A 12,039-nucleotide genomic window follows, 5' to 3' on the forward strand; every position below is an offset into this window, starting at 1 on the left:
TGACTAAAAAAAAGAAAAAAAAGAAAAAACTACATTGCACGTAGAATATTGAAATTTATATATATATATATATATTTCATCTGAAGACATAGTGGCATCATGACAAAAACCTGGTATATAAAGGGTGAAAATTCTGAAGATCAATGAATATTTGATGTTTAAAATTAAGGTTGATTTTGATAAAAAAAAACAAAAACAAAAAAAAAACACACGCTAAATAACACAATAAAAGTAGAACATAACATAAATATATCTTTTTTTAAAGCTTGATTTTTCCAAAAGCGCATTTTGGGTGCAGAGCTATACCAGTGTGTGCAATATTAAAACAGGCCCTAAGGGTGAGTTTGATTGGTGTATGGGGCAGTAGTAATCCAATGGCTGGTCAGCAGCAATAAAATTGTTGTGGAAATAAAAATAAATCAGAAGAGGCAGAAACCTTGGAGTTGCGGAGTAGTGCTCGGGCCATACACATGAGTTGCCTTTCTCCTACAGAGAAATTTTCTCCATTCTCCAGCACTGGTGCCTGTAGTTTCCCCTCTAGCCTGGAAATCTGGAAAAGAAAAAAACAAACAATACTTACAGTACAACTTTGATGACTGTGATTACTTTACTCAGAGTAACCTAAAGTGACAGAGATCAAAAAGTCAAGCAATCGTTCTGAAATTTTGAGAAAAATACTTATGCACTTTCTTTTTGTGTTTGACAGTGTGCATATGTCCAGTTGTCTCATGAACGGACTCATTTAATACTGGACTGATTTCAAAAACTGTTGTCTCCACTGGTCAGTTTGACACAAAAAATGAGAAAATAGGATCCAGGTTGAAAAATACCAAACCTACCTTTTCATAAAACTTTGAAGTATTTGTACTTTACTCATTACTTTCCAGCTTCATTTATGCAACTTTGCATCACTCATCACTTTCCACAGTGTATGATGAGCTGATAGAATAAGATGCACTGTTCCTGATTCTATAATTTAATAATATAATTGTTTAACACTCACAAAGTGCATTTTTCTGCTCTGAGTACTTTAATGCATTACTAATGCACTTACTTTGATGCATTAGGTACATTAAGCTGATAACAGTTCTCTACTCTTATTATCTCTTATTATCTTACATGCAGGACTATTTACTTGTGATGGAGTATTTTTACAGCGTGGCATTGCAAATTGTACTTAAATAAATCTGAATACTTCCTCCACTCTTACCACAGTTAATATGTGAAAATAAGGGTTCGACCACAACACTTCACCAAAGAGACAGCTGCTACGACCAGGACCACTGCTAACACTCCCAGTAAAGAGTTTCAGATAACATTGCAATTCCAGATATGCATCACATACACTTGGTATTGTGTCTCTAAGCATTGTGCTTAAGTGACTGTAGTCAGATGATAAAAATCTGGAGAAAAGCATCTATGTAAACGTATACACCAAGAAAAAAAGTTGTATGCTGGCACTGAATAAATGACCAAACACTAAAATAAAACTGTTAATGTGCTTTGATTCATATTGCACAGCGAACATACTGAGTCCTTCATGTAGGTTTTCTCCAGCGCCGCCCAGATCTCCTCATCTTTGTAATTATTAAAGGGGTCTAAGTTGTATCTGCAGGCAAAAATGCATAATTACAGTTAATAAAACAGTGAGAAAATCAGCACAGTAAGATTAGTGTGTGTTATCATGAAGCTCTGTGAAGTTAGTGGTTAACTATAATTACCTGATTGTGCCAATAAATAGCACAGGGTCCTGGGGGATAATGGACAATTTGCTGCGCAGATCCTGCAGACCGATCTCCATAATGTCCACACCATCTATCAGGATGGTTCCTGCGGCGGGCTCCACCAACCTGTACAGAGCCACGCCTAAAGAGGACTTCCCTACAGACACAAAGAGTACCTAAGAATAGTAACCCAAACAGCGGTATGGTGTCCCTCAACAGTCCACAGCCGTGGCATAAAAAAATTACATTGATACAATTAAATTCTTTCGTTTACAAATCTAGATTTAGAATCAGAATCAGAATCAGAATCAGTAATACTTTTCTTGATGTCAACATAGAGAATTATTGCAAGAAAGAACAAGCGAAAGTAAATAAAAATAATAATAGACAATTACCACTTATATGTGAATATTTAAATTATATTATGGATAATGTGCTTAGTGTGTAAAGTGTGTAAAATATAAAACTGTGTGTTATGCTACAATGCAATGTATAAAATGTGTATGTAAGTTCAAAGTATCAAAAAATAAGTGTGTGCGCAATTCTACAACAAACAACAGAGATATACATAAGTAAGAATAACAATAAGAGTATATACAATATGTGTCACATGTTAAATATAGCCTACATTCAAGAGTTGGAAGAATTCTGCACATTTGAATAATTGCACAGAGGAATGCTGTGGTTGAAATATTCTAACAAATATTGCAGTTAGGACATTAATATAAGGAATTATTGCACCTACCTGATTGCATATTTAAAGTATAATATATAAATTCTAGATTTTAATTGTAGATGCTGTTGATCAACATAGACTATAGGTTTCATGGTTAACTGCACTGCATTATGTTTACTTTAAAATGTGACATACTCAAATACATAAAGTTATGCGTGAGTCAGTTAAAAAAAAAAAAAAAAAAAAAGTTATATCTAAAAACTACAGGAGGTCTTACCAGAGCCCGTCCTTCCCACGATGCCCAGCTTCTCTCCAGCTCGGATGAAGAAACTGAGCCCGTTGAGGACAATGGGTGTGTTCTCTCTGTACCTCATCTGATAGTCCTGGAAGGTGATGGTTCCACTCTTTGGCCAGTCCTCTGGGACTTTAGCCTCCTTTATGTGTCTGGGGGCCTCCGGCTTACAACCCTGTTCACAATAAGTAAGAATAACTTTGAAGGAGGGGTTAGGAGGTGTGTCTGATGATTATTAACTGCATAGCAGAGGCACAAATAGCTTTAATAAGGGCTCTTCTTGAGTGGTTTAATGGGCAGTTTTAAGAGGACCAGAACAGATGAATGGATTAATTGTAGCAGCTGGATAATCTGTGTATAAACAGGATTTTACTGCGGCAGGGACGTCTTACCGTGATGTACTCCTGCAGCCGCTCCACCGAGTTAAATCTAGCCTCCACCTCCGTCGCCTGCCTCACTACGTACTGAAGCATATTTGTCAGCTAAACAACACACAAACACAGTCCGTTAACACACATGTTGCAGTTGCTGGCAACGTTCCTTTACAAAAATAAACCAAATGTTCATTAATTTGCTGTCCACATTTACCTGTATGGTGTAAGACATGGCCAAGCCCTTCAAAGATGAACTGATGACGTCATTACTGCTGAGCACCACAAACAGTGACACCAACAAGGTCATGGTTGCAGCCATGAAGTCCAGCCAGAAGGAGAGCCAACGTGTCCCACAGGCAAACAGTAAATAGTGGTTGGAGTTGATGTCATTCAGTGACTTGAACCTGCAACATGATAAAAGACATGCCAAGGCTTTCAACATACCACCAAAGATCATTAAAACAGTATTTACATGCACACCAGGATCAAATACTGTGACTAAAGAGTTGAAACAGAGCATACATTCAGCAAGCCTGAAAGCTCAGCAAACAAGAATTAACCCGTGGTTGGACTATGTCAACCAGTCAAATTACAGAGCCCCCAACCCCCCGTTTAAAACATTTTTTAAAAAACTTTTAAAATGAATATTATTATTATTATTATTATTATTATTATTATTGTTATTATTATTATTATTATCGTTATTATTTACAGAAGTAATTCATTTAATGTCTTGATTTCAATTTAAGTCATTTCACATATATATTCACGTGTGCATGTACTTTGATCATGTTCAAGTGATCGGGGGAGATTTCGACAGGGTGGGATGTTGGTGGGAAGCAGGAGAGAATGGTTGGAAGGGGTCGTGAGGGACACAGGATGTGGTTCGCTGGGTAAAATTTTATTTTTTTTTTTAAGTGTACTTCCTACATCTGTTGTTATCAGTCCATTTCTGTCTGTCCAAAAATGTATAAATAAAAAGTTTTTTTAAATTACTGTTTACATATATCTGTTCAGACTCATGCGTAGCTATGTCAGTTGAAAATGCTTCAAATATAGATTTCCAACCCTGCAGCACAGAAAATCTCTACAATTACCACAGTTTCATGATTGGCACCCAAGATTACTGTCACCTATTGAGTATCTGACAAAGTGTCTCCCCTTTATACCTGAGTTACACCTTTATACCTGGGGTTGAATAATGAAAACAGAAAAATGTTTTTACAGAACATAATGATGTCACAGTGAAGTTGACCTTTGACCACTTGGATATAAAATGTCATCACTCCATCATTTTATCCCACTAGACATAATGTGAAGTTTTGCTATAATTAGGTTTGATGAGATTACCGATTTTCTTGAGATACTGAGTTCAAGAGAATTAGATCAACACAAGGTCACAGTGACACTAACTTTTTACCACTTAAATCTAATCAGTTCATCCTGGAGTCCAAGAGAATGTTCCCTCTCTTTGTGTGACATTTTGTCATAATTAGCGCATTAATTCTTGAGTTATGGCCAAAAAGGTGTGTTGTGTGGCCAACTTGACTTTCAACCACCAAATTGTAATAAGTTCATCCCTAAGTCCAGGTGGACGTTTGTGCCAAATTTAAGGAAACTCCCTCAAGGTGATCCAGAGATTTTGCATTTGTGAGAATGGAATAGACGCAAGGTCACAGTGACCATGAACTTTGACCACTAAAATCAAATCAATTCATCCTTGAGTCCAAGTGGATGTTTGTGCAAAATTAAAGGAAAGTCCCTAAAGGCATTATTGAAATATCACGTTCAAGAGAATGGGATGGACAGACAATCTGAAAACACAATACCTCTAGCCACGGCTGTTGTAAAAAATGCAAAAATATAAAGTATTTCTTGTTGAGGAACAGTGGTAACTTACAATTTTATGTGGTTGTCTCTTATGTTGTAGGCATGGATGGTGCTGAGGCCCTGCAGGGTAGAGGTGGTGAGTGAGATGCAGGGAGAGCGGCTAATGTTCTCCATCCTCTTCATCTGACGGATACTCCTCTGGAATATACTGCAGAGGAATCACAATCACAGCACAGAATACCTTAAATAACTCTTTACCATCTATTCATGCACCTGCTTTTAAGATATGCAAAAACTCCTGTGAAAATCTAAATCTTGCATGAATGTTACTAATTTGTTACTATGTTACTAACTTACTAATTCACTAAAGGTGCAAACAGCAGTTACCAGATCATGAATTGCTAGGATCTGATTTTCCAACAGTCCCTGTGAAAATTTCATTGTGTTAAGACATAACTGGTGTCTACTCACAAGAGAATGAGGGTGAACATAGCTCCCATAACAGCCACAGCTGCCAGCAAGGCAGGGAAGACAGCCGAGACGGTGATAATGGTGAAGGTGACCAGCAGAGAAAACTGCAAGAAAGGGTCCATGTGGAGGGGGAGTACAGTGTCCACCTCCTCTTGATCTTTGGAGAAGCGATTGAGAATACGGCCTGTTGGCGTCGTGTCAAAGAAACTCATAGGACTAGCGATAATCTGAGAAAGGAAAACAAACAAATCTTCATTCTTTTAGCATGAAAGAGGTTATCCTTTTTAAACACTCGACTGACTTATGATGAGAAAACATGTCAGATTGCTGGTGTATAAGTGGCTTGGGCAATCAGCCATTCAACAGTACCTTCTTGAACATGGTGTTATGAAGTTTGCAGGAGGCATTCAAGGTGACCCAAGTGTAGAGAAAGCATTTAATGAGGGCAAGACCCAACATGACAACCACCATCACTCCATAAATTGTTTGGTAGAAATGCAGCTGTGGATTTTGTGAGATGTCGCCCTTGTCTGCATTTGTCTTATTGGACTAGGGAAAAAAAAAGAAGAAATATTATGCTGGTGGAGAGCAGGGTCAGAGAGATAATTTATCAACACAACATATTTTTTATACTACTGTTAATATTGTCACCATATAGTGCAGAAATTCATCATATATGAGTGCTGCTTATGTGCAATCAGTCAATTTATAGTTGTAGATCGAGTGTTTCCAAGTGTTATTTGCCTGATATCAGACAGAAATGTCGACTTATTACACTATAGCTCCACCCTCGGTCTGAGTTTGCATCCACTCAAACTGAATTCCACGGGGAAGTGGTTTTAGATTTTACAAACCAGTCACTACACTGTAAAAAGAAACCATTTGTTTTAACTTAAAGGCTAGTGTCCAGGATGCTAGACAAGTTGAATCATTACAAAATTCCTTCAACTTGTTTTCTCATATTCAGTCAACTTAAAATTTTAAGGCAACCCTTGTGGTTGTGGTTTGGTTGTCCATGTGACTACTCAACCATGTGTACGTGTTATATATCAAGCAAAAATGGGGAAAAAAACAACACTTTTAAAACTGCAACAATGAGTGTTGTTAAAAGGAAAGGTGACATAAAACAGATGTAAATAAGCTTCTGTCGCAACTTTTTTGGAACATGTTGCGGGCATCATATTCAGAATGAGTGTATATTTACATAAAATGTTAAGATTTAGGATTTTTCTATTGAATTGATTTATAACAATAGTTTTAATGCCTCTCTGAAAGCGCCATGACATTGCCAAATGAGCATATGACATCATCTGGCGACATTTGGCAATAATGCTAACTACTTTTACTGGAAATGAGCTGGCAGCACTGTTTGTTGGAATGGTAAGATGGCTAATGTTATAGATGACATCACATATGAAATCACAATCATATTTCAACCATGGCTTTATGCATTAGTGTGTGTGTGTGTGTGTGTGTGTGTGTGTGTGTGTGTGTGTGTGTGTGTGTGTGTTATAGGTTCTCACCCCATCCCCCTGCCCAAGCCAGTAGCTGAGCCACCAGTTGCTGAAGGCTGTGGATCCAATCATCAGGATGATGTTCAGGATCACGAGGAAGCAGACAACGTAGCCTGCAGTAGCAGTCACATCAAACACCAGAGAATCATGCTGACGTGTATGTGTTGTGTGTTGTGTGTGTGTGTGTGTGTGTGTGTGTGTGTGTGTGTGTGTGTGTGAGTGTGTGTGCTGAATCAAACCTCCAGCTGCCTTGCAGTACTGCTGATAGACTCTCCAGGAAACAGCACCTTCTGTGGTAGCCTCCTGACTGACCAGCTGATCACCGACAACAGCAGCTGCAGAGGAGGAAAAGGATTTATGGAACACACGGTAGGATCAAAGTGACTTCCTGCATCAGCAGTCTTTCATCAGCCTATGTCTGCACTGACTGAATAAAAAGAATGTTTTTGAAAAATAAATGTACAGCAGCCTTACTGACGGTCCAATCATTCAGACATTTGCTACATTCACAAAAGTGTCAATGAAAAGTACCTTGATTAACATGTAGTATCATGATTTTGCTATTTTTATACAGACACCAAGATGATTTTTTTTTTAACATGCTACAGTATTTATATTCAAAATTTTTATCATTTATATATTCTGGAGATAAACCTAGAGCTAATTTCTGCTGCAACAGAGCACAAATTCTCTCTGGGAGATCATTCATAGAGTTGCACTTGGTTGTTGTCAACACAAAAACTGACAGAAATAGCCGTGTAAAACACACACACCACAGAGCCAGCATTTACTGATACTTCAACCTGCAAATGACCATTGCTATAGAATATATTCCAACCATGTTGTTTGAATTTTTAAAGAAAATGTTTTTGGCAGACCCCCAGTAAACAAAAAAATCCAAAAATGGTGAAAATTTTTGATGAATTTTTACAACAGCAAAACAGTATCAAAATATCTTTTTACAACCCAGCTTGAGGGTTGGAAGTTGTTGGAAAGACACTGGACTCTTATGTTAGACAGATGTTGAATTTTGGTTGGAATGCAAATCGAGCAGACAATATTTTAAATGTCTAACAATGTAGAATTTCACATTGTGTGAACATTAAAATCATGACATTTTTCTGACATTGGGTTTGGTTCTCCGTAACCATACCTAACATGAGGTTAGTTATTGATATACAAATGGTAATTTGGGGAAAAGATATGCCTCTAACTTGCGTGTCCTTTGTCTTTAGGTAGGTTCCATCATTAACTAAGTCTGGCATCCTTACAGACACTAGATTTATGACATTTGAACTCACTGACGCTGCACCAACATCAAAATTACAATTTAATGAGTTTTGTAGACTTACATTTTTGGTCAGTTGTTGTTACATCATCCATTTCATCTGACATGTCAAATGCTGAAAGGAAACACAGTTACTGAGTAAGATATGAATAAAATGTCAGAAGAAATGTCTGTCATCCCTATACTGCAGAGTGTAATCAAGACATAAGATTACTCAAATATTACATAATAACAGTGCACTGATGGTCAGGATTGTACATTTGTTGCACTGTCTGCTGTTATAAAACTTTTACAAAGCAATATAGTTCTTCCTTTTCTCACTCAAGGTTCAGTCGTCACCTCAATGAACTGCTGTGACTTTTACTTCCTCCTGGTTACATATTGGTTCCTTTACAAGCCTACACTTTTCAAATGACCCTTTGCTCCACAGATTATTGTGCCATAAGTACAGAACATCTTGGACCTCTCTATATTTTCCCCATTAGTATGATCTGACTAGCTCTTCTCGCTAAAAAAGACTATAGAATACTATAATTGTATTGTGTCTTTGTACTTAAGAATTCAAGCCTTATTTAATTCATTTCAAGTTCTTTACTGCTTTTTATTCCTGGTTTCCTAACCTGGGTTCACTAAGCCACTGCCTGTGCGATCTCTTAGCTCAACTTCCCTCAGCTGGGTAGCGTCCTGGTTTGATTCTTCCTCCTCCTCATTCTCAGTCTGCAAATGATGAGAAAAAACACAGTGATAATGTGTTCACGCTAAAGTAGACAAAGAACCATTAAAGGGTGACTTCTTCTTTTTCATCCTTGGCCCTCTCCCATGTTTCTGTGTCTATAAGTGACTAATCAGAAAAAAAGTCGATCCATTTACGTCCACTAAAAGTGCTTGTTTTTGCTTCTGACAGGCTCAGTTTGTTATAATCGGACATCAGAAACAGCCTCAAAATCGCCATTGACAATTCCACCAGATTCTATTCAAATAATCAGTTATTTTATCATTGAAACACACACTTCATTCAAAGCTGACAGAAGCAAAATAAAACTATCAAAAAACATCTTTATTCATCTTTTAATTGCTCCAACAATTACCAACTCTGGTATGGTTAAAATAAACCCTTAATTCACAGAGTTAGATCAGCAAATATGCTTGCTCTATACATACTAGAGTGAAGTGTATTTTAATGAAGTCTGGTGTGTTTGGTGATGGTGATTTTTGAGGCTGTTTCTGATTAAACCAAAAGGATCGTATTCTTTAAAAAAGATTTATCTCTTTAGGGCTCCTTTCCAAAAGCATTTCAAATAATGTGAGCCTATCAATGACAAAAACAATCACTTTTAGTTGACATAAATTGACGCTGTTTATTTGCCTGCAGGGACAGTGGCAGATCTATCGTAGTAATATAGGTGCCACCCTCTCAATATTTGGTTTACAGCTTACATGTAGCAGTGTACTGTTTTTGAGCTGGTAAATCAGTAAAGAGCTGGTGAAAAGGTTTTGCAGCAAGTCAAACATTGAGCAAAGACACATAATTGCGGAGCTACAGTAAATCTGAGTTTTGTACTGCAATTTGTTTATCATTTTTTTTACTTTGGACTGTTCCATCTGGTAGTTGCTGATCAGCTGAGCATAGCGCCCTTTGGCTGTCATCAGGACTTGGTGGTCTCCAGCCTCTCGCACCTCGCCATCCTCCAGGACCAAAATGTCATCACAGAACTCCAAATACTGACAGACACAAGCAAGGACAACCATGTCAACAACACTATCCCAGCAATGTTGGCAGAGGTCTAACCATCCCAGTCTAAACAGCATGTGTACATGTTTGGTGTACTTCCCCCCACCTTGCGTCAGGCCATAATTTCTCTTATATTAAAAAAGGATAAAGATCCTATTTTTTGCGGCAATTACCGCCCTATTTCTTTGCTTTGTGCAGATGTCAAGTTGCTAGCAAAGATGCTGGCAAGACGTCTAGAGTCAGTTCTGCCAACAATAATTTCAATAGATCAGACAGGGTTTGTAAAGAATAGACACTCTTTTCATAATGTTAGATGGGTATTTGATATACTATATTCACCCTCATCCTCTGACAGCCCAGAAATGATAATTACGATGGACGCGGAGAAAGCTTTCGACCGTGTGGAATGGTCATATTTGTTTTTTGCGCTAAAAAGGTTCGGATTTGGCAGTAAATTCATCTCATGGATTACGCTTCTATATACATCACCTTTAGCTTGTGTTAGGACTAATAATGACTATTCTAATTATTTTCCCCTCAATCGTGGTACCCGGCAGGGCTGTCCATTATCCCTTTTGTTGTTCGCCATTGCAATCGAACCACTAGCAGTGGCTCTCAGATCCAGTCAGGTGGTAGGCATCTCAAGAGGGGGCTTGGAACATAAAGTGGCCCAATACGCTGACAACCTCTTACTGTTTATCTCTGACCCAGACAGATCAACCCCTGTGGTGTTAGCTTTGCTGAAACAGTTTGGGCAGATTTCAGGCTACAAATTAAACTATAATAAGAATGAAGTTTTCCCCATTAACCATGCTGCTTCAACATATCCCCTTTCAAATTTGCCATTTAGGACATCTCCAGAATGCTTTAGATATCTTGGTGTTTGTATAACTAAGAACCACTCAGATTTATTTAAGTGTAACTTTTCTCCTCTGCTGGTACATTTGACTTAAGATCTTCAGCGTTGGTCTCTCTTACCTTTATCTCTCGCTGGTCGGATAAATTGTATAAAAATGAATGTTCCCCCTAAGTTTTTATATCTTTTTCAATGTTTACCAGTTTTAATCCCAAAACACTTTTTTCAATCACTTGATAACTCTATATCCCAGTTTATATGGAACAATAAAACACCCAGAATCAGAAAGAGTATTTTACAAAAAAACAAAGAAATGGGGGGTTTAGCATTACCAAATTTTTTATATTATTACTAGGCTGCAAACATTCGGACCATGTTACACTGGTGCCATATTGACAATCAAGCCTTGCCATGGTTACAAGTGGAAGCCACTTCGTGTGGGTCTTCTTCTTTGATGTCTCTTTTGTGCTTCCCCTTGATGTTATCCTCATCATCTTATTCCAATAATGTTGTGGTTAAAAATAGTCTGAAGATCTAGGCCCAAATCAAACGTCACTTTGGATCTCAGGTAATACCCCTATACCCCCATAAATTCCAACCCTTTATTTCCCCCCTCTATTACTGATAGGACTTTTGCTACCTGGGAAGATCATGGGATTATTTCTGTAAAGCACCTTTATATCAACGGAACCTTTGCATCTTTTAATCAATTGGTTTCTATTTACAACCTTCCAAGGACCCATTTTTTCAGGTACTTGCAGGTCAGAGACTTCATTCGAAATCGATTTCCTGGTTTTCCTGCTCTCCCGCCTCTGACTTTGTCTGACACCATTTTTGGTATAACTCCTCACCTTAAAGGTACCATTTCCAAATTATATGACACCTTTTTCACTTGCCAGACTTTGTCCTCTGATAATCTCCGCACCTCCTGGTCTGAGGATCTTGGCATAGAGATAGAGACTGATGTTTGGCAGTCTGTTTTGAAACGCATCCAAACATTATCTATCTGTGCCCGCCATGGTGTCATACAGTGTAAGATAGTTCATAGAGTCCACTGGTCTAAAAGTAAATTATCTCGCATATTCCCTGGCACAGACCCTAATTGTGACAAATGTCATCTAGGACCTGCTGACCTCACCCAAATGTTTTGGTCGTGTCCTGCTCTGTCTGCATTCTGGAATTCTGTTTTTGATTCACTTTCAGCCAGCACATCTGTTAATATTCACCCATCGCCTTTAGTTGGCTTGTTTGGTGTCCTGCCCCTTGACCACTCACTGCCATC

General features: G+C 38.0%; 1 protein-coding gene across 1 annotated transcript in view; it reads right to left on the reverse strand.

The window, feature by feature from the left end:
* The window catches only part of abcc12 (ATP binding cassette subfamily C member 12), a 31,407-nt gene that overhangs the window by 2,448 nt on the left and 16,920 nt on the right, over positions 1-12,039 (reverse strand). The window contains exons 17-30 of the mRNA XM_042484208.2: positions 9,757-9,891; positions 8,790-8,886; positions 8,234-8,284; positions 7,121-7,216; positions 6,891-6,994; positions 5,737-5,916; positions 5,368-5,594; positions 4,967-5,104; positions 3,281-3,470; positions 3,085-3,174; positions 2,678-2,867; positions 1,722-1,881; positions 1,531-1,609; positions 437-550 (exon numbers count right to left, since the gene is read on the reverse strand). Coding sequence (XP_042340142.2) covers positions 437-550; positions 1,531-1,609; positions 1,722-1,881; positions 2,678-2,867; positions 3,085-3,174; positions 3,281-3,470; positions 4,967-5,104; positions 5,368-5,594; positions 5,737-5,916; positions 6,891-6,994; positions 7,121-7,216; positions 8,234-8,284; positions 8,790-8,886; positions 9,757-9,891 — 1,851 coding nt within the window. The remainder of the gene's footprint in view (positions 1-436; positions 551-1,530; positions 1,610-1,721; positions 1,882-2,677; positions 2,868-3,084; positions 3,175-3,280; positions 3,471-4,966; positions 5,105-5,367; positions 5,595-5,736; positions 5,917-6,890; positions 6,995-7,120; positions 7,217-8,233; positions 8,285-8,789; positions 8,887-9,756; positions 9,892-12,039) is intronic.

The sequence above is a fragment of the Plectropomus leopardus genome, chromosome 1 (assembly GCF_026936395.1).
Source record: "Plectropomus leopardus strain MGB_pleo_1.0 chromosome 1, ASM2693639v1, whole genome shotgun sequence".
Taxonomy (NCBI): domain Eukaryota; kingdom Metazoa; phylum Chordata; class Actinopteri; order Perciformes; family Serranidae; genus Plectropomus; species Plectropomus leopardus.